General features: G+C 43.4%; 4 protein-coding genes across 6 annotated transcripts in view; 2 read left to right on the top strand and 2 right to left on the bottom strand.

Annotated features, from left to right (window-relative positions):
* Positions 1-964, top strand: part of wwp2 (WW domain containing E3 ubiquitin protein ligase 2) — a 39,476-nt gene extending 38,512 nt beyond the window's left edge. For all 3 annotated transcript variants that reach the window (XM_047802534.1, XM_027160881.2, XM_027160882.2), the window contains one exon: positions 1-964. In XM_047802534.1, coding sequence (XP_047658490.1) covers positions 1-100 — 100 coding nt within the window. In that variant the 3' untranslated portion in view covers positions 101-964.
* On the bottom strand, positions 458-9,559 carry LOC125139241 (extensin-like). Its single transcript, XM_047802540.1, has 2 exons — positions 8,303-9,559; positions 458-588 (listed from the first exon to the last, which is right to left on the bottom strand). Exon 1 carries the CDS (start codon positions 9,503-9,505, stop codon positions 8,414-8,416), a length of 1,092 nt encoding a protein of 363 aa, XP_047658496.1. The 5' UTR covers positions 9,506-9,559; the 3' UTR covers positions 458-588; positions 8,303-8,413.
* Positions 3,043-8,176, top strand: adat1 (adenosine deaminase tRNA specific 1). Its single transcript, XM_027160884.2, has 9 exons — positions 3,043-3,384; positions 4,484-4,552; positions 4,787-4,841; positions 4,988-5,118; positions 5,480-5,996; positions 6,528-6,676; positions 6,780-6,879; positions 6,969-7,055; positions 7,333-8,176. The coding sequence occupies exons 1-9, from the start codon at positions 3,243-3,245 to the stop codon at positions 7,463-7,465; spliced, it is 1,383 nt and encodes a 460-aa protein (XP_027016685.2). The 5' UTR covers positions 3,043-3,242; the 3' UTR covers positions 7,466-8,176.
* Positions 7,828-22,774, bottom strand: gabarapl2 (GABA(A) receptor-associated protein like 2). The gene is made up of 4 exons (XM_027160886.2): positions 22,562-22,774; positions 21,403-21,458; positions 9,566-9,738; positions 7,828-8,301 (listed from the first exon to the last, which is right to left on the bottom strand). The coding sequence occupies exons 1-4, from the start codon at positions 22,593-22,595 to the stop codon at positions 8,211-8,213; spliced, it is 354 nt and encodes a 117-aa protein (XP_027016687.1). The 5' UTR covers positions 22,596-22,774; the 3' UTR covers positions 7,828-8,210.
* Positions 22,775-23,294: the final 520 nt, after the last annotated feature.

Genomic DNA, 23,294 nt, shown 5'->3' with positions numbered 1-23,294 from the left:
TTTTAATCGTCTGGACCTGCCACCGTACAGGAACCTGGAACAGCTGCGCGAGAAACTTCTGTTCGCCATCGAGGAGACCGAGGGCTTCGGTCAGGAGTGAGCGCATGAACTGAGGACTCGACACCGAGGTCCTGAAGATGGGGACAAGACCACAGACCAATATACCGCTTTGCACCATGAACACAGGCTCTTAGCACTCTGACATGCATTTACGCTAATTTACATCATAATAATAATACAATTCTATTTATGTAGCAAAAGACCAAACTTTACAGAATGAAATGTTTAAATCACATAGAAAACAGTAAAGCCTGAAAAAAAAAGCCTTTAAAACCATCACCATGGCAACACTTCCTGGACCAAACGCAAAAGAAAATCTTAGGCTTTGTCCCTTTGAGTCTCCTGTAGGTGGTGCCACAGCCACAGAATCCCGTTGCCATGGAATCAGCATCACAACCGATTAAATAAAACCATTATAGAGATAAAGTCACAATGAACACGGGAGAGACAGCGAGCCTCAGTCCCACTGACAGAGAGGGGAAAAACTAGTGTACATAATTCTCTCACACACACACACACACACACACACTCGTACACACAGATAGATCAGGAGTGTGTGGTGCCCTAGCAACCAGCAGTGAACTCAAGTTAAGGGGTGTGCATGCAGGTGAACCGGGTTAAATTTACATGAGTGACTGAGAGAGAGCGTGTGTGTGTGTGTGTGTGTGTGTGTGTGTGTGTGTGTACGCATGTGTACGCATGTGTGCGTGTGTGCACGCTGTAAAAAGGAAATGGCTCAAAAATAATTTTATTCCTAAGTTTTGTATTTGATTTGTGTTAATTGTGAGACAATGTGTTCCTGTACAGTGTGTGTGTGTGTGTGTGTGAGCATGAGGGGAGGAGAGTGTGTGAGCGAAAGCAACTGGTGTACAAACGTCCATAATTAAACACAGTGTGTACAGAACATCTGTTTGTTGAATTAATTAAAGCTGGAGATAAGATGTATAATCACACACACGCACACACACACTCTCCCTAATCATCTACAGAACTCATACTTGTGTGCGAGTGTGTGTTTGTGCATGTCTGCATACACACTAGAGGCCTCAAGGACAAACGTGTGTGTGTGTGTTCAGTAAACACTAGAGCTCAGTGTGTTTGCACACTTGTGTGTCATGCGGTCAGAAGTGTATGTATTTGTTGAGACGCAAAGCTTTGTGATGCTCTGTGATCTACCTCCGGCTGGATGCTGACAGCAAGACGGCTTCACTCAACTTCACTAAACACACAGCAGTGAACACACACACACACACACACACACACACACACACCGTGTGATCTGACCGCAGCACATCTGCTGCACATGGAAACATGACTGTAGTTTTTTGTTGTAGCGTGTCATGTGAACCTACATCTTACATTTAATTAGATGATATACATGATATATAAAAGTAGTGTTTTACATAAAGATGAAGATGGGGCTAAAGATGAAGATGGGGCTAAAGATGAAGATGGGGCAGAAAGATTGTTACAGGAGCTGGAAAAGAGGAAGAAAAACAAATGAATTAATATTCGAGATGTAAAGTAACCTGAATGCAGACTAGATGTGATGCTGAAATGGTGAGTTAATAATTCACTTCAGAAAATGTACAAAATGATTCAGTTCACTTGTGATGTGGTGGTGTGCTGAGGACGTGTCCCGTCACACACTGAGGACGTGTCCTGTCACACACTGAGGACGTGTCCCGTCACACACTCAGGACGTGTCCCGTCACACACTGAGGACGTGTCCCGTCACACACTCAGGACATATCCCGTCACACACTCAGGACGTGTCCCGTCACACACTCAGGACGTGTCCCGTCACACACTCAGTTCGTGTCCCGTCACACACTGTAAGTAAGTGAGTAAAGTTTATTTGTATAGCACCTTTCACAGATACAGTAAAATCACAAAGTGCTTTACAAGATATAACAATAAAACTTAAAAGTACAATAAAACAATCTTACAGTAAAAAGAGAAATTTATAGAGATGATAAAACTACAATAAAAACACTACAACAGGGATGAAACCATAAAAGCCCAATCAGCTAAAAGCTTGTCTAAATAATGTGTCTTCAGTTGCTTTTTAAAGGAATCAGCAGAATCAGCCACACGCAGAGACAGGGGGCAACAACACGTTCCACAGACTGAAAAGAAAGAACCCCCCGAGTTTTAAAATGGGTTTTAGGGACCACAAGCAGATTTTGACCTGATGACCTCAATGCTCTCGTCAGTGATGTACCCAGGAGCATTCCCATGGAGGGCTCTATAAGTGAGGACCAACATTTTAAAATCAATTCTATATTTGATTGGTAACCAGTGAAGAGAGTAAAAAACTGGTGTGATGTGAGATCTTCTGCTGGTTCCAGTTAAAAGCCTCGCTGCTGAATTCTGAACAAGCTGAAGACGATTTAAAACACGTTTGTTGTTGTCTGAGGACGTGTCCCGTCACACACTGAGGACGTGTCCCGTCACACACTGAGGACGTGTCCCTTCACACACTGAGGACGTGTCCCTTCACACACTGAGGACGTGTCCCTTCACACACTGAGGACGTGTCCCTTCACACACTGAGGACGTGTCCCTTCACACACTGAGGACGTGTCCCGTCACACACCGAGGACGTGTCCTGTCACACACTGAGGACGTGTCCCGTCACACACCGAGGACGTGTCCTGTCACACACTGAGGACGTGTCCGTCCCTTCACACAATGAGGACGTGTCCCGTCACACACTCAATGTTCCGGAGAGATCACTGGTTAAACATGTGTACTAAGATTCACACCGTTCATTTTCTTCAACAAACACCTGAGTAAAAGGCAGTAAAATGTCAACATTATAGACAGAGAGAGAGAGAGAGAGAGAGAGAGAGAGAGAGAGAGAGAGAGAGAGATACTAAAAGAAATAGATAGAGAGAGGCTAAAAGAAAGAGTGAGAGACTAAAAGAGTGAGAGAGAAAGAGAAACAAAAGGACTAAAATATAAAGTAGTAAGTATAAAACAAACGGCTCGACAGCGCCCTCTATGTTCTGTATGAGTCCGATATAGAAGTGAGACCGGAAGTTCTGGGTTTCTTCATCCGGTGTGTGGAGTAAGCGCTGTAATGTTCTGTTAGTGCCGTTAGTTAATTAACCCAATAACAGTGTTACAGCTACAGACACTTACAGCTACAGACACTTACAGCTACAGTACAGACTGACATGTGGGACCCTGATGAAGTGGCCCGGATGTGTTATGAACGCTACATGACGCTGCCTCCAAAAGGGAAACCGGAAGCAGGTCGTCAGTGGACTCAGCTCGCGGCGGTGGTTCAGGTCACGTGCTGTCCGGAAACAAACACCGGTGGGTGCGCGCGCAGTTTCTGTATAAACGTGTATACAGCCTGACATTCATCACAAATACACATTACTGTATAAACATGTGTATACAGCCTGACATTCATCACACATTACTGTATAAACATGTGTATACAGCCTGACATTCATCACAAATACACATTACTGTATAAACATGTGTATACAGCCTGACATTCATCACACATTACTGTATAAACATGTGTATACAGCCTGACATTCATCACACATTACTGTATAAACATGTGTATACAGCCTGACATTCATCACAACTACACATTACTGTATAAACATGTGTATACAGCCTGACATTCATCACATATTACTGTATAAACATGTGTATACAGCCTGACATTCATCACAACTACACATTACTGTATAAACATGTGTATACAGCCTGACATTCATCACAACTACACATTACTGTATAAACATGTGTATACAGCCTGACATTCATCACACATTACTGTATAAACATGTGTATACAGCCTGACATTAATCACAACTACACATTAAGCAGTGAGAAACACCACATGTACTGATGTGTAGAGTTAATATAAACATATCAGTACAAAGCTAAAGCGTATATACACACACACACACACACACACACTGGAGACTCCTTCAATATATCATAGACACACACATCGGCAGTGAGGAATCACACACACACTTTTGATCACAATATTGTGATCTTTCTCAGGTTGTGTATTAATATTTATATTGTATCTGCTCCTGGGATATGTTTTAGATTCTGTTCAATATATTGGGAGCATGTTTCTGATAAAAATATTATTTTTATTATATATTATTATATATTATTACATATTATATATGATAATATTATTTATTATTTTTAAAAATTACAAATGTCCCATTTAGAAGAATAAGTACTTTGAGAAATAAGTGTAGTTTGTTTAACACTTGCTTTCGGACACACACAGAGGTTGAGGGCTATTTATACACACACACACACACACACACTCACACACACACACACACACACACACACACACACACACACACACACACACACACACACACACACACACACAGTGTAATGACACCATCACATTTTTGTTTATCAGTGCTGAAGGAGGTGGTGGCTTTGGGAACGGGAACCAAGTGCATCGGGCGCAGTGCTATGAGCCCTAAAGGTGAACACATGTACACCCTAAAGACTGTTCTGTATGTGTGTGAGAGTGTGTGTGCGTGCATGTGAGTGTGTGTGTGAGAAAGTGTGTGTGTGTGTGAGAGAGTGTGTGTGTGTGAGAGAGTGTGTGTGTGTGAGAGAGAGAGAGAGAGAGACAGATATTCTCGGTCAAGTCAGACTTCTGATGTGTTTATGTTCATCTGTTAGCTGTAAGCATTGTGTGTCCTCTCTGATGTAGGTGACGTCCTGAATGACAGCCACGCCGAGGTGATCGTCAGGAGGAGCTGCATAAGGTGTGAACCTTAAACCAAGAGCTGGCTGTAACATTTAGAAATAATACTAATAAAAGTGTTTGTGTGTGTGAAGTGAGTCGGTTAAAGCATTCAATATGAGGGTCATGATGTTTACTGTGTGTGTGTGTGTGTGTGTGTGTGTGTAGGTACATGATGGAGCAGCTGTGTGTGGGGATGAGAGGTGGTCACAGCTCTGTGTTCTGTCGCGCTGATCAAACAGGGAAGTGGAGAATTCGTCCTGAAGTCTCCTTCCTGTTTTTCTGCAGTCACACCCCATGTAAACACACACACACACACCCCATGTAAACACACACACACACCCCATGTAAACACACACACACACACACACACCATGTAAACACACACACACGACATGTAAACACACACACACACCATGTAAACTCACACACACACACATCCCTTAAATCACACACTCAGACTAACACACAACCATGTCTCACACACACAACCATGTCTCACACACACAACCATGTCTCACACACACAACCATGTCTCACACACACAACCATGTCTCACACACACAACCATGTCTCACACACACAAAATTCACATACACACATCAGACACATACATTTTGGGACATTATTTTTTTTATTTTTTTTCCACACCACTGTAAGGTGGAGATGCCTCTATCATCCCCATGATGGAGAGCCAGGCTCAGCCCTGCCCACCGGTCCCCCGAGCCAATCAGGAGTTGGAGCAGGGAGACAGGAAGCGGAGTGCTGAGAATGAGACGGGTGGAGTAAAGAAGCGTGTCAGAGTGGACAGACAGCAGGACAGTGGTGTAGGGGATGACAGAGTGGGGGTGGTTTTAGGTAGTGAGTGTGTGGAGGTGAGCTCAGGCGAGCGGGTGTGTGACGTGCACCGCACCGGGGCGAAGTGCGTTCCTGGGGCGCAGAGCGACCCGCGGGGGCCGGGGCTGGACTTCCACACGGTGGGTACGTTGCGTGTGAAACCGGGCCGAGGAGAACCCACACTCTCGCTCTCCTGCAGTGACAAACTGAGCCGCTGGTGTGTGCTCGGCTTCCAGGGGGCACTGCTGAGCCACTTCCTGCAGGGGGGCGTGTACTTTAAGGCTGTGGTGGTGGGGAAGTGTCCTTACAGCTCACACGCGCTCCACCGCACCATCACAAGGTCAGTACACACCATCCTCACAGATACACATTATTACACACCTCCTTTATTACACCTCCATCATATTATAACACACACTACGTGCTGTTAGACTTTATTACACACCTCTTTTACAGTGTGTTAATATTTAACACACTCTGTTAAACACTACACACATTATTACTGACCATTCTGTCACTTTAAGTTCAAGAATGTAACTGTCTCTCTCTCTCTCTCTCTCTCTCTCTCTCTCTCTCTCTCTCTCTCTCTCTCTCTGTGTCTCTTTCTCTCTCTCTCTCTCTCTGTCCCTCTCTTTCTGTGTCTCTCTGTCTCTCTCTCTGTCTCTCTCTTTCTCTCTCTGTGTCTCTCTCTTTCTCTCTCTCTCTCTGTCTCTCTCTTTCTCTCTCTGTGTGTCTCTCTCTTTCTCTCTGTCTCTCTCTATCTCTTTCTCTGTGTCACTCTCTCTGTCTGTCTGTCTCTCCGTCTCTCTCTGTCTCTCTGTGTGTGTGTGTGTCTCTCTCTCTCTCTCTCTCTCTCTCCGTCTCTCACCAGATGTGTGAGTGTGATGGGTTTACCAGCAGGATTCTCTCCACACACTCCTGAGCTCCTACAGTCCAATGTGGAGTTCACACATGGTCGCACACACACACTGCAATCCCATAATGCCTCTCAGCAGGGCCGTGTGGTGCCGTGTGGAGCTGGTGAGCATGGTGTAGACAACTTTCTGTCACACACACACACACACACACACACACACACACACTACAGCTGTGAGAGGTCTGACCTTCTGTGTGTGTGTCTCAGCCATAAGCTGGTGTAAGATCTCCTCTCAGCCCCTGGATGTCACTGCTAACGGCTATAAGCAGGGTGCGACTAAGAAATCTCAGGGAACGCCTCAGGCTCGGTGAGCACCTAATTCTGAATCATTCATTCTTCTGTGCTCATTTGCATATTTTCTAATTTGCATATTTCTCGTCTTCTCTTGTTAAAAAGATCGTCGATCAGTAAGGTGGAGCTTTTTCACTCCTTCCTTAAGCTGCTGGAGTTAACAGACCCCTCAGAGCTTCCTGTGTCCCTCAGGTGAGGATCTCTAAGCCCCGCCCCATGCCGTGATATACGGTCCATAGGCCAGGTCCTCATTTAGATCTGTGTGTTTAGAGGTAGCATGTGACCTGCTAGTTAACGTGGTTAGTGTGTGATAAAGGTCACATGATCATTTATTCATTTTACTCCACACCAGAATTTGGTGTTGCTGCTGAACCAGATGTTTTTACAGGAAATTAAAAAGAGAAAGACCAAGCCCTAAGACCAAGCACTTCCTGTTTGTCTCTAATATTCACATCTGTGTGTGTTACAGGGGAAAAGCTCTGAGCTCATATTTAGACTATAAAGTAGCAGCGGATGAATACCAGCAGGTCTGGACTGCACTGCGCACTCAAGTATTCAGTCTGTGGCCTCAGAGCCCTAGAGACCTTCTGCACTTCACCTGACACACACACACACACACACACACACACACACACACACACGGTTGTCGTGTGAAATGTAGAACATGTTCTCCGACTGTAAATCCTTTACAACAGGCAGCGGTGATGATGTGCATCATTTCGTCGCCATGACGACAGCTCATCATTAAAGTACCCTAAACCTTATGCACTGTTTTAAAGCAGTTACATAATAACATGAGAGTTTTATTGTGTCTTTGGACTTGATTACGAGGTTATAGTTCTGCTTTTAAACCGAGGACATGAGAGAAGAGCGATGGTTCTTTAGGTGTGGGTGTCGGCCGACGAGGTCAGAGGTCATGACAGTGTGTGTTCAATAAACTGCAGCACACAAAACAAACACCTGATCATGTGAGTGAGTGTTTAATGGTTCGGTCTTCCAGCTACCTTACCGTTTACATCACCTCTTAAATACAGAGATATATATATAGAGATTTATACAGGGGTCAATAAAATTAAATGTCTAAAAGTGATTAATATGCATTCAATAATTATTAATAATGTAGATCGTCATGGCAGCACCTCTGATTATATCGTCATCATCATCATCTTCATCATATCACTCACAGAGATACACTAACATGAACACTACAACTGCAGGGACACTCACACAGTTTATTCCTTATTAAATATCAGTCTGTCTCACACACACACACACACACACACACACACACACACACACACACACACACACACTCATCCAGAAGAAAACAAGTGGGCGGGTCTTCGTTTAATATCCAAACGTGTTCTCTCCACTGTAGGCTACATACAGGAAACCGTCCTCGTCCTTCTCCTTCTCATACAGCTGTCCCATGGTCAGACTACACACACACACACACACACACACACACACACACACACACACACACACACACACACACACAGCACTGTTATAGACGTGTGTGAATCATGTATCATTTAAACCACAAATGTTTATTTTGCATCCATTAAATCCTCTGTCCAAATATTTATTCGTTCATTAGATAAAGAACGTTTGCACATTGATACGTGTGTATTTACTGACACGTGATGAGTCGTTTGTCTCTTAAATGACTCACCTGTTGCTCCAGGCTCTAAACAAACACGTGTTTCACTGTGTGTCATTTTTATGGTGGTGGGTGAGGGGACGTGGGTAAGGGGACGTAGCTGAGGGACGTGGGTAAGGGGACGTAGCTGAGGGACGTGGGTAAGGGGACGTAGCTGAGGGGAAGTGGGTAAGGGGACGTAGCTGAGGGACGTGGGTAAGGGGACGTAGCTGAGGGGAAGTGGGTAAGGGGACGTAGCTGAGGGGAAGTGGGTAAGGGGACGTAGCTGAGGGGAAGTGGGTAAGGGGACGTAGCTGAGGGGAAGTGGGTAAGGGGACGTAGCTGAGGGGAAGTGGGTAAGGGGACGTAGCTGAGGGACGTGGGTAAGGGGACGTGGGTAAGGGGACGTAGCTGAGGGATGTGGGTAAGGGGACATGGGTAAGGGGACATGGGTAAGGGGACATAGCTGAGGGGACATGGGTAAGGGGACGTAGCTGAGGGACATGGGTAAGGGGACATAGCTGAGGGACATGGGTAAGGGGACGCAGCTGAGGGGACGTGGGTAAGGGGACATAGCTGAGGGACATGGGTAAGGGGACGTAGCTGAGGGGACATGGGTAAGGGGACGTAGCTGAGGGGAAGTGGGTAAGGGGACGTAGCTGAGGGGAAGTGGGTAAGTGGATGTAGCTGAGGGACATGGGTAAGGGGACGTAGCTGAGGGAGGTGGGTAAGGGGACGTAGCTGAGGGAGGTGGATAAGGGGACGTAGCTGAGGGAAGGGGGGAAGGGGACGTGGGTAAGGGGACATAGCTGAGGGGACATGGGTAAGGGGACGTAGCTGAGGGGACATGGGTAAGGGGACGTAGCTGAGGGGACATGGGTAAGGGGACGTAGCTGGGGGACATGGGTAAGGGGACGTAGCTGAGGGACATGGGTAAGGGGACGTAGCTGAGGGACATGGGTAAGGGGATGTAGGTGAGGGAATGTGGGGGAGGGGACATGGTTGAAGGATGTGAGTGAATGACTGGGTTAGGGGACGTGTACGTGTCAGAAACACACACCTGGACTGAGGGACGGTTTTGTCCACGAACAGAAAGATGGCTTTCTCCGAGGGCAGCTGGATGCGTTTCCTGATGATCCACATGAACTGAGCCACAGTGATGTCCGACGGCACCAGATACTTACGTTTATCGATGTCCACTATCTGAGAACCAGATACCTTCTCCACGATCACCTACACACACACACACACACACACACACACACACACACACACACACACAAAATCTCGTCACTACATTCTGTTCATCAGGAGGTGACCTGGTGACATAGAATTGTGAATGTGAAAATGTCCTCGAGAGTCAGACATGATGCAGACAGAACTGTCTTAGATGCAGAGACAGCAGCGTACACGACAGCAGCACAGGGACAAGTGTTAATGGGCCTGTGGATTTAAGCCAAAAACCAGGTGACCTTTAAATGAAGTTACATGTACAGATAAGGAACAGCTGGAGGACCAATTGGCAACATGATCGGGTATAAAAACAGCCTCTCAGAGTGGCAGCGTCTCTCAGAAGTCACGATGCTGCTGTGAAAAATAGTGCAAAGAGTTTGAAGTTCTCATCATCTACTGTGTATAATATCATCCAAAGGTTCAGAGAGTCTGGAACAATCTGTGTGTGTAAGGGTCAAGGCCGGTAAACCGTACAGGACGTCGTGATCTTCGGGCCCTTAGACGGCACTGCATCACATACAGGAATGTTACTGTAATGGAAATCACATCATGGGCTCAGGAGAACGTCCAGAAAACATCGTTGGTGAACACGATCCACCGCCATTCGCCGTCGCCGCCTAAATCTCTATAGGTCAAAAAAGAAGCCGTGTCTAAACACGATCCAGAAGCGCCGGCGTTTTCCCTGGGCCCAGGCTCATTTAACATGGACTGTGGCAGAGTGGAAACTGTTCTGTGGTCAGACGAATAAAGTTCTTTTTTTTTGACAAACTGTACGCCGTGTCATCCGGACTACAGAGGACGAGGACAACCCAAGCTGTTCTCAGCGCTCAGTTCAGAAGCCTGCAGCTCTGATGGTGTGGGGTTACATGAGTGTGTGTGACACGGGCAGCTTACACATCTGGAAAGTCATTATCGATGCTGAAAGGTAGATCCAAGTTCTAGAACCACGTACGCTCTCATCCAGACGTCGTCTCCACATACTGCATCGGTTACATCATCATGGCTGTAGAAGAAGGATCCGGGGACTGAGATGTCCAGCCTGCAGTCTGAGATGTCCAGCCTGCAGTCCAGATCTTTCACCCATAGAAAACATTTGTTGCATCATAAGGAGGAAGAAGTGACAAAGGTAATGTGACCTGAGACAGCTGAGCAACTAGAAGCCTGTATTAGACAAGAATGGGACAACATTCCTGTTCCTAAACTCGAGCGACTTGTCTCCTCCGTCTCCAGACGTTTGCAGACTGGTATAAAAAGAAGACGGGATGCGACATGGGGGGGAAACACGGCCTTGTCCCAACTTTTTTGAGGTGTGTGTTGTACTGCCACTGAAGGAATTTCTGAATTGTTCATTTATGCCCCATTTCCAGGAAAGAATCGGGTGCTGGTTCAGAGCTAGCGCTGGTACTGGTTCAGAGTTGGTTCCACTGGTGAACCTTCTAAGAACCGGTTCGCCTTTCCATCGGATAGAGAGCGTCACAGCGCCGAGTGTGACGTCACTGTATACGTGTCACGTTACACAGCAACGTTAGCGCAGCAGCCACAAACACAACAATGGTGGATGTTACTTTACTGTTAATGCTCACGGCTTTGTGAACCTACATTAACACACAAACGCGGCGAATCCGACGTGTACGTGTGGCTCCGTGTAATCTGTATAAACGGAGGTTGTGATGGAGAAAGTACTTAACATTATTTTATCATTAACACTGAAAAAATTAGCCTTAGCATGTAGCTACCTACTATCATGTGTGCTGATAATGTATCATATCGCGGTAAAGTACAAGTGTATTAAACATTAGCATACTTAAGGAACGTTATCAAACGCGCTAACAGTAGCCCCGCCCACAGCCTCGGACGCAAGCGGTTCTTAAGTCTAGACCAGCGATGTTTTGGTGATACTTAAGTACCATTTCCTGGTTTAGAGCCGGTGCTTTGGCGGTCAAAACAGAAAGAACTGGTTCTAAATTAGGCTAAATTAGGCAACCTACACTTAAACTGCCTCGGGGGTAAAGGGGCATTAACGTCTATGTGAAATGATTTCACTCTGTAATCTGAGCCTTACGAGAAATAAAGATGATTGAAAACATAAGCCCGAGACCTATTTAACAAATATTATTGGTAATGTCTCCTTCCTCAGTAAATGCACCGGCACCCGTGTCCCCGTGTGTAGGGGCGAAGCTTAAAGGGGTCGGTTCATATCTGTCGATCGTTCTAGAATCACCTGCTGAATTTAATGGAAGTAAAATAAGATGCTGTTTTTGGTGGATTTCTGAGTGTAAACATCGCAGCATACGTTTAAATAATGGTGCAGCACCAAAACATGTCCGAGTCTCAGGTCTGGGGGAGATTTATAACGTTCACCAGATCGGAGAAAAGCGCTTCATTAATATCGGAGCTCTGTGTGAGGTTTTTTTTTGTAATTGATCCTTATTTAGCTGAAAGGAGGATTTCAGGTCTGTGCACTGGTCCCTGTGTGCTGATGAAAAGAGAGCTGTTTTTTTTTTTCCTCCAACCCCCCACCTCCCCCCCACCCCCTCTCTCTCTGAAGACTCATTCAGGGGTTGTGTTACAGCACCAGGAGGTGATGGTGTCTATTTCCTGCTCATTCCTCTCTGTCAGTTGAAGCCTGATATGAATCTTAAGACAATGACCAGTCTTATCTCCACATTCCTTCTGTGGTTTATGTTTATTTATTTCCGAGCTTGTTTAACCGTCATAGATTTTGATTTGTTTCCTCTTTAGTGTTACCTGAAGCTCAGCGCACATCAGAACATAAACATGTCTAATTGCTAATGACTCTGGAATCTGAGTAAACGTAGAACTGCATTACACGGCTAATTATACATTATAATTATAACTATATATGAAATAATATAATATTATTACTGTAAGTATTATTATTGTCATTAATATCTTGATGGCGCTGGAATGCTGAACAACCAGGACGTTAAATGAGTCTTAACACAATGAGAGGAATACAACACCAGCGGTAGGAAAACAGAATTACTGTAATAAACAGCAATGGGAAATACCCTGTCCATCCATCCATCCACACACACACACACACACACACACACACACACACACACACACACACACACACACACACACACACACACACACACACACACACACACACACACACACACACACACACACACACTCTTCCATCCCAAAATTAGGCTGTAGGAACAAACCTTGGTCTCTGATGTCAGGGAAAACATCCGCAGCTTATTTTCTAACAGACACAATGCAGATGATTATGGCCTGAGAATGAAAGCACAACAGAACCCAGGTATGTTCCCAAACTCCACCTGAACACCACTCTTAAAACGCTAATCCCAGGACAGACAGTTTGTGCTTTACGATTTCTCGTAACGTGACACTCTGGAGCGACTCGCAGTTTCACGCTAACCCGCTTTACACCGATTGAAAAAAGATTATTAGAACCTTTTTGTTTTCTTCCTGAACGTTCACACTGAGCTTACAAATAAAAGCTTTTCTATCAGTTTCTGGGGTCTCATTTATAAAGTGTGCGTACGCACGTTTCCAGCCCCGTTTTGTGCGTATGCCAGTTTTCGCGCAAAGGTTGTGATCTATAAAAAACAAACTTGACGGGAAAATGTGCGCACCTTTAAGCAAACTTTGAGCCGTGCGTACGCACATTCTGGAGACAAAGGGAATTGGCGACACAGATGGTGAGGTCGTGAACTGAAGTTAGATTGTAGAAAATTCATGTGAGAAGAACGATAAGAATTAATGACATTAAATTTTCACTCCATTTCACACGTTATATCCACATTATCATGAGGATTAAATCCAACAGTGTTACTTGTGCCGATTGTTCTAGTAAAATCCAAACGTAATTCAAAATGTATTAAAAATAAAATAATAATAAAAATAATCAGCGCCACTACGTCCAGGGTGCATTCTGCCTTGATGCCCGATGACGCCTGAGATAGGCACAGGATCCCCGTGACCCGAGTAGTTCGGATAAGCGGTAGGAGATGAATGAATGAATATTCAGCGTCACATTACAGTCACATTGTCCACAACGGGAGTGCAGGAGGAGATTGCGTGACTACATGTCATACAGAATAGCATGAAATACCTTTTTATTAGAGAACTGCAGAACACAGTGTAAAACTAAATATTTTCCTTAATGTACATATATCAAAAAATGTCAAAGTCTGCAAATACAGTCATGAAGCACAATCGCTCCTCATCATCGGTCCTAACTATTACGGTGTTCATTACAAAACCGCCATGAAGAAGCACTATATACAAGTTCACTATAACATTTTCGTCTTAAATTTTCGACCACAAATTAATTCTGTGATTTTGTCAAGGTGTTAACGATCAGTCTAATTGCTAGAAACATATAAATCCTCCGGTGACCAGGGTATGTAATGCTTCATGGTGGCACTGCTGGCACTGTTGGAGGATTACGCCAATGGCAGAATAAGGAGAGAACGAGTTTTCAGGGACCATGATGATTTCCTGGCCCATAATGATGACTGGCTAATAAGCCGATTTAGATTCCCTAGAGCTGTGCTCTTAGATATATGTGCTGAATTGGGTCCAGTGTTAGAGAGGGCAACATGCCGGAACCATGCCATCCCAGTCCAAATACAAGTCCTCACCACTCTGGGGTACTTGGTAACCGACTGTTTCCAGCGGGAATTGGCAGACACGTAAATTATTTATATAAAAAAAAACTATAAGTAATCCTCAACCTTTTCGTATATGAAATAATTCTATTGGAATCTATCATCTCACCCTATAGGTCTGGTATATCACAGCCGTCCCTGAGTGCCATAATATCTGTTGTTTGGAATGGTATACTTAATATGGGTAGTCGGTACATCAGGTTCCCCTACACTGTGTGAGATACATCATGTTCCCCTACACTGTGTGAGATACATCAGGTTCCCCTACACTGTGTGAGATACATCAGGTTCCCCTACAGTGTGTGAGATACATCAGGTTCCCCTACACTGTGTGAGATCCATCAGGTTCCCCTACACTGTGTGAGATACATCAGGTTCCCCTACACTGTGTGAGATACATCAGGTTCCCCTACACTGTGTGAGATACATCAGGTTCCCCTACACTGTGTGAGATACATCAGGTTCCCCTACACTGTGTGAGATACATCAGGTTCCCCTACACTGTGTGAGATACATCAGGTTCCCCTACACTGTGTGAGATACATCAGGTTCCCCTACACTGTGTGAGATACATCAGGTTCCCCCCCTACACTGTGTGAGATACATCAGGTTCCCCCCCTACACTGTGTGAGATACATCAGGTTCCCTACACTGTGTGAGATACATCAGGTTCCCCTACACTGTGTGAGATACATCAGGTTCCCCCTCTACACTGTGTGAGATACATCAGGTTCCCCCCCTACACTGTGTGAGATACATCAGGTTCCCCTACACTGTGTGAGATACATCAGGTTCCCCTACACTGTGTGAGATACATCAGGTTCCCCTACACTGTGTGAGATACATCAGGTTCCCTACACTGTGTGAGATACATCAGGTTCCCTACACTGTGTGAGATACATCAGGTTCCCCTACACTGTGTGAGATACATCAGGTTCCCCTACACTGTGTGAGATACATCAGGTTCCCCTACACTGTGTGAGATACATCAGGTTCCCCTACACTGTGTGAGATACATCAGGTTCCCCTACACTGTGCGAGATACATCATGTTCCCTACACTGTGTGAGATACATCAGGTTCCCCTACACTGTGTGAGATACATCAGGTTCCCCTACACTGTGTGAGATACATCAGGTTCCCCTACACTGTGTGTGAGATACATCAGGTTCCCTACACTGTGTGTGAACAGGCCGAAATTATAATGCAATATGCAGCAATGTCTGGTTTCCCAAATGTAATTGGCGCAATTGACTGCGCTCATGTTGCTATAAGGGCACCATCTGAAAATGAATTTGCTTATGCTTATCTATTAATGTGCAAATCAGATGTGACTCCAACACGACCCTCACAGACATTGTGGCACGCTGGCCTGGTTCAACACATGATTCCTTTATCTTGACACATAACAGTGTAGGGAACAGACTAAATGCAGGCGCAGTACGTGATGGCTGGCTTCTTGGTGAGTTTAACAATATTAAAAAGTAGAAACTGTAACAGTTTTGTTTATAATATAATTATAAAAATGTTGTTTTTAATATAATTATAACCTGCAGGTGACAGTTACTACCCCTGAGACGCTGCTCCTCACCCCATTATTAAACACACAGAGGAAACTTATTATAACAAGGTCCACTCTCGTGCTCGCGCAGTCATTTGCATTGACTATTTATGGTTAAAAATGGGCGTGTACAGGGCGGGATTTGAGGCTGGTTCATGTACGCACATCGGCGGGTGATCTGTGATTTATAAAGGGAACATTGCTTACAGTTGTGCGTACGCACCGTTTTATAAATCGCAATTTTTTTGGTGTACGCCATTTTTGGATTTTGGGCGTACGTAAACTTTTAGTAGGGGTCCTGCTCACAGATTTATAAATGAGACCCCTGGTCTTTACAAAAATGTGTCATTAAAATAATATAACAATAATAATAACAACAACAACAACAACAACAACAATAATAATAATAATTCACTGTAAAGTACACAGTGAGAAAATCTCTCTAGCGTTAAATTCTGACCCGACCCTCTGACCATCCGAGTCCCTCAGCAGAAATCCAGGTTCATCAGACCAGGTTGCGTACTTAAAGACACTTATGTACAAATGCTGTTCATAGACTTTAGTTCAGCATTGAACACATTCATCCCTCAGCACCTGATTGGGAAGCTGAGCTGCTGGGGCTAAACACCTCCCTCTGCAACCGGATCCTGAACTTCCTGACTGGGAGACCTCGGTCAGTCCGGATCGGGAACAGCATCTCCAGCACCACCACACTGAACACTGGAGACACTCAAGGCTGTGTGCTCAGTCCACTGCTGTTCACTCTGCCGACTCACGACTGTACAGCAATGCATAGATCGAACCATATCATCAAGATTGCCGATGACACGACCGTGGTGGGTCTCATCAGCAAGAACGACGAGTCAGCATACAGAGAGAAGGTGCAACAGCTAACTGCCTGGTGTAGAGCCAACAACCTGTCTCTGAATGTTGATAAAACTAAAGAGATGGTTGTTGACTTCAGGAGAGCACCGAGCGCCCACTCTCTGCTGAACATCGACGGATCATCTGTAGAGATCGTCAAGCGCACCAAATTTCTTGGTGTTCATCTAGCGGAGAACTTCTCCTGGTCACCCAACACCGGCTCCATCACCAAGAAAGCCCAGCAGCGTCTCTACTACTTACAAAGGCTGAGAAAGGCACATCTCCCTCCTCCCATCCTGACCATGTTCTACAGAGGGACCATTGAGATCATTCTGAGCAGCTGCATCACTGTCTTGTTTGGGAACTGCACCACCTCGGATCACAAGATCCTGCAATGTTTAGTGAGGAGAGCTGAGAAGATCATTGGGGTCTCTTGTCCCTCTATCATGGACACTTACACCACACACTGCATCGGCAAAGCCAGCATTGTGGATGATCCCACACACCCCTCACACACACACTCTTCACCCCACACACACCCCAAACACACTCTTCACCCCCACACACACCCCAAACACACTCTTCACCCCCACACACACCCCTCACACACACTCTTCATCCCAAAACACACTCTTCACCACACACACACACCCCTCACACACACTTAAAATAAAAACTGTGATCATTGCTCGATCTCCTCTACGTTAGAGAAGGGAACGGTGAGGAGCTTCTGTTTGCCTGATCTTAGGCTTCAGGAAGGAGAGGAAGGATGTAATGATTCAGATAAATAAATAGGAGCTTGATTATGCAGGGACTTAAAGACAAATAAAAGTATTTTAAAACGAATTCTGTATTCAATAAACAACCAGTGAAGAGTCCTCAGAAGAGGGGTAGATGTGAGGGGTAGATGTGAGGGATAATGTGAGGGATAATGTGAGGGATAATGTGAGGGGTAGATGTGAGGGATAATGTGAGGGGTAGATGTGAGGGGTAGATGTGAGGGATAATGTGAGGGGTAGATGTGAGGGATAATGTGAGGGGTAGATGTGAGGGATAATGTGAGGGGTAGATGTGAGGGGTAATGTGAGGGGTAATGTGATCGCTTTTACGCTTTTTTAAAAAGAAATCTGGCATCAGAATTCTGAACTAATTGTAAAGGGTTAATTAGAGTTTTGGTGACACCACAGTATAGAGTTACAGTAGTCTAGACGAGAGGTGATTAGTGTTTGGCGACACCACAGTATAGAGTTACAGTAGTCTAGACGAGAGGTGATTAGTGTTTGGCGACACCACCGTATAGAGTTACAGTAGTCTAGACGAGAGGTGATTAGTGTTTGGCGACACCACCGTATAGAGTTACAGTAGTCTAGACGAGAGGTGATTAGTGTTTTGGTGACACCACAGTATAGAGTTACAGTAGTCTAGACGAGAGGTGATTAGTGTTTTGGCGACACCACAGTATAGAGTTACAGTAGTCTAGACGAGAGGTGATTATTGTTTGGTGACACCACAGTATAGAGTTACAGTAGTCTAGACGAGAGGTGATTAGTGTTTGGCGACACCACAGTATAGAGTTACAGTAGTCTAGACGAGAGGTGATTAGTGTTTTGGTGACACCACAGTATAGAGTTACAGTAGTCTAGACGAGAGGTGATTAGTGTTTGGCGACACCACAGTATAGAGTTACAGTAGTCTAGACGAGAGGTGATTAGTGTTTGGCGACACCACAGTATAGAGTTACAGTAGTCTAGACGAGAGGTGATTATTGTTTGGTGACACCACAGTATAGAGTTACAGTAGTCTAGACGAGAGGTGATTAGTGTTTGGCGACACCACAGTATAGAGTTACAGTAGTCTAGACGAGAGGTGATTAGTGTTTTGGTGACACCACAGTATAGAGTTACAGTAGTCTAGACGAGAGGTGATTAGTGTTTGGCGACACCACAGTATAGAGTTACAGTAGTCTAGACGAGAGGTGATTAAGGCATGTTCTGCCATCTCTAAGGTTCTGTCAGTTAAAAAGTGGTTAACTTTTTATAAAATGCGTAGCTGATAAAAACTCGATCCAATGACAGCAGATAAAACTTGTTTATCGATTTTAAGAGAACACCCAGATTCCGTACCTACGGAGACCTAAAGACGGAAAGACATCCTATGTCACGGTCGGTGGCCTTTGTACTTTCTGTGGGGCTGAACACAATCACCTCGGTTTTATCTTCATTTAAAAACAGAAAGTTCGGGGCTTTAACTTCATCTAATCACAATAAAAGGGATGTAACGGATGAGGGGTCATTTTTCTTAAAAGGTAAATATTTGGGTGTCGACCGCGGAAAAGTGAAACGCACTCCGTATTTCCTCAGAACGGAGCCCAGTGGTAACATGTACAGGGAAAACAGGGAAGGCCCCAGAATTGAACCATGAGGAATACCACAAGACAGCAGGGCAGTGGAGGAGGAAAAGTCCCCTAGTTTAACTACATCATTTCAGTTTGATAGGTATGACTGAAACCATTTTAGATCTGTGCCTGACAGCCACAGCCATGACTCTAATCTGGCGATAAGTGTAGAGTGGTCAACCGTATCGAATGCTGCGGATAAATCCAGCAGAACTAGAACCACAGAATCTCCAGAGTCAGTAGCTAGAAGAAGATCATTTAGCAGAGCAGACTCAGTGCTCAGGTTTAAAACCAGACTGAAAATTGTCAGACAAACTGTTATGGGTGAGAAATGACTGAAGTTTTTCTAAAACCTTTGAGGTAACAGTTTCTTTCCACAAGCCATCAGACTCCTTCATACCTGAAACTGATCTGTACTGAGCACAACATCTGTATGGACCGCACAGACCTACACCAAACACACACACTTCCAATATACATCCATCAACCTGTTTACATGCTGCACACTTTTTTGCTCTTTGCACTTTCTGTCTCACATTTCGGTTGTTTGCTGTTTTGCACGACACTTTATGTTTTCTCAGGGACCTGTTGCTATGACGCTGTGTTCATTATAGTATTACTGCACGTAATATTGTTGAACAAACAGTATTTACACTGGCGCGGTTTTTGTGTATTATCTTTTGTGTATTATCTTTTGTGTATTATCTTCTGTGTATTGTCTTTTAATTTTTTTGTTTGCGCTGTCTTTCATCCTGCACTGTCTTGTCTGTCCTGTCCTGCACTGTGTACACCAGGTCACACAGATACACTTTATGTATCTAGGACTAACTTACTACGTCCTTATAGCTGTCTGTGTGTTATGTAGCTCCCTGATCCTGGAGAAACGTTGTCTCATGTCACTCTGTACTGTAACAGCTATATAGGGTTGTAATGACAATAAAAGCTTCTACTTGACTTGACTTATACTGACGTGGTGCCACCACATACAGAGGGGCAGTTCCTTCCTCCTCTCAGTGGACAGGACCCTAGTCGGGCAGGAGACGCTAACCCTGTCCTTTGGTTTTTGTCCAAAGAAAAGAAAATCCAAAGTTTTTTCTGTCTGCCACAAGATAGATACTGCTTTGTGTGAGTGTGTGTGTGTGTGTGTGTGTGTGTGTGTGTGTGTGTGTGTGTGAGTGTGTGTGTGTGTGTGTGTGTGTGAGTGTGTATGCCTGTGTGACTCCTCACTAGTTTGAGGTTATACAGCAGCATATACACAGCCACTGGTTCTGAGTTTATCAGATTATTTATGTAAAGAAGCTTCGCTCTCCTACAGTCTGAGGAAATTGTATAAAAGCTCTAATTTACAGCCTGATAAAATAACCACTCCTCCAGGTAACAAATCCATTAACTACAGATAAGTTCTTAGTTAAAATTTTAAGTACTTAGTTAAAAGTTGAGGTTTTTCAGCAGGATCTGAGCTGCTCTGGTCACTGTTCAGAAACCGTTCATACGATCAGTGTGAAATCCTCTAACCTACAGAATAATGTGGAGATTGAGATTTTGGACACTTCCACTCAGATTTCTTCTTCTGATAATATTCAGGTGTCTCCCTCCAGCCTATTGTGTGTCTGACTCGAACCTGCATGAATTAAAGGTTCTCCAGTCACAGATCTCTGCTCTCAGGAATGTGAGATCTTTGTCTACGATCACACTGACCTGATGACAGGACATGACAGCTCAGTGTATCACACATGGGCTTTAATACAGATGCAGTTTCTTTATGTGACGTTACATAATCCAGTAGACCTCAGTGTTGTTCTGCAGGTCTATCACACGGAATCACCAGGCTCTAGTTTCCTGATCGTCACTTCTGGGAAATTTCTGACAATCTAGACAATAACACACATCTGTAACCTGTCTGTGTCTAGCAACAACACTTTTTCCTTCATTTCTGTTTTGGATGAAGTCCAGATTCCTTTAAGTTCATAACAATTTAATCCTATTGTCTGATGAAACAATTCTCTTCTCTTTTCTCAGAATCATAACATAATTCACTGATCACTGAGATACAAATAGAGACTTGTCATATTCACACACAGGATCAGTTACACTGGTGTTAGTGCTGAGTGTGTGTGTGTGTGTGTGTGTGTGTGTGTGTGTGTGTGTGTGTGTGTGTGTGTGTGTGTTACTCACAGGTACCCTGTCGGGGTATTTGTTTCGGATCTTGGCTGATTCCACACACCGGTGCTCTGTAGAGGAAGAACATCACTGTATTAATGCACTCGGAGTTTACACTTCTTTGTGTTTCTCAGTAATGTGACAAGCTGAGATTTTTGTGTTAATAAAATAAAGAGAGAGAATAAAGAGAGAGAATAAAGAGAGAGAATAAAGAGAGACTGCTGAGGGTTTATAACTGACAGAACAGAATCAGAAACAGAATGTAACTGTAACTGGATAATAATTACGACGTGTTGTTCTTTAATAATTATAAATGCAGCATTGTGTGAGTAATAAAATACTGGGACTTGATGTTAGAGGAATATAATCCACTACAGAGTGAGGACAGAAACCCCGCTGCCATCACAGGGTATTTTCCTGACTATCTACACAACCTCGCCCTGCTTTGTTTTGTCGAGTCATCACTTAAACTCATTACTTTAGTTTTTCTCCTAATGTGTAATGTTACAGCACTCAGCTGAAACCATTGCATTATTAAAGTCCACTCTCACACACAGCCCTGGACTTTACAGCTCATCAATATCTCCTGCTGTGGAGAAGAAGACGTGTTATGGTGGGTGTTATGGTGGGTGGGCATCATCATCATCATCATCATCATCAACAATACAGTGTACATGTAGGAAGAGAGGAAGCACTTAAAAAAAATCACAATAAAGATCAAATGTGGCATGAATTGTTCTTATACACCGAAATCTCAATCCTCAAAGTTCATTTATCTAATGTAGTGTTAATGCATCTGCTGAAAATAATCAAAGTAAACTGTTTTATTATTATTATTATTATTATTATTATTATTATTATTATTATCATCATCATCATCCTCAGAATTATAATAATAATAACAATAACAATAATTATTATTGTTATTGTTATTATTATTATCATTATTATGCTTTATATTATCATTATTATTATTATTATTATTATATCATCATCATTATTGTTGTTGTTGTTGTTATTATTAGTATTATAATAATTACAGACAGTAGAAAGTAAAGAATAACACTAACCCCTGACATCTATACAGTGTAATAAACTGCTTAATGTTGTGTTTAATAGAAAAGCTCTGTGTTTATTGTCTCTGTGTTTATTCAGTAAACATGCAACACATTACCGAGAGAATGATCTTCTTTAAACATCCATTTCATGTTTGCAGCTTCCACCACAACTCCACAGCGTAATGCTGATATTAAACAACGGGAACACAAAAGATGACAACAAAAAGGTTTAAATAAAAAACACCAATTCGTTGAAAACAACAATGTCGAAACCAAAACGTCACTAATGTTGTTAGCTTTGCTAGGCTAGCTGTCAGAGTGCGCATGCGCTCCAGGGGGAATGACGTCATGCAGTCGACTCCATTTCCTCAGCTGTGTTTAAGGGACAGAAAGATTTGGACGTTCATCAGTTCAGATTTGACACAAAAATACACAAAAATACTCATACACAATCATAATAATAATAATAATAATAATAATAATAATAATAATAATAATAATAATAATACACAAAAATACTCATACACAATCATAATAATAATAATAATAATAATAATAATAATAATAATACACAAAAATACTCATACACAATCATAATAATAATAATAATAATAATAATAATAATAATAATAATAATAATAATACACAAAAATACTCATACACAATCATCATCATAATAATAATAATAATAATAATAATAATAATAATAATAATACACAAAAATTCTCATACACAATAATAATAATAATAATAATAATAATAATAATAATAATAATAATAATACACAAAAATTCTCATACACAATAATAATAATAATAATAATAATAATAATAATAATAATAATAATAA

This window comes from Tachysurus fulvidraco, chromosome 17 (genome assembly GCF_022655615.1).
Source record: "Tachysurus fulvidraco isolate hzauxx_2018 chromosome 17, HZAU_PFXX_2.0, whole genome shotgun sequence".
NCBI lineage: Eukaryota > Metazoa > Chordata > Actinopteri > Siluriformes > Bagridae > Tachysurus > Tachysurus fulvidraco.
This window is presented reverse-complemented; position numbering and strand designations above follow the sequence as displayed.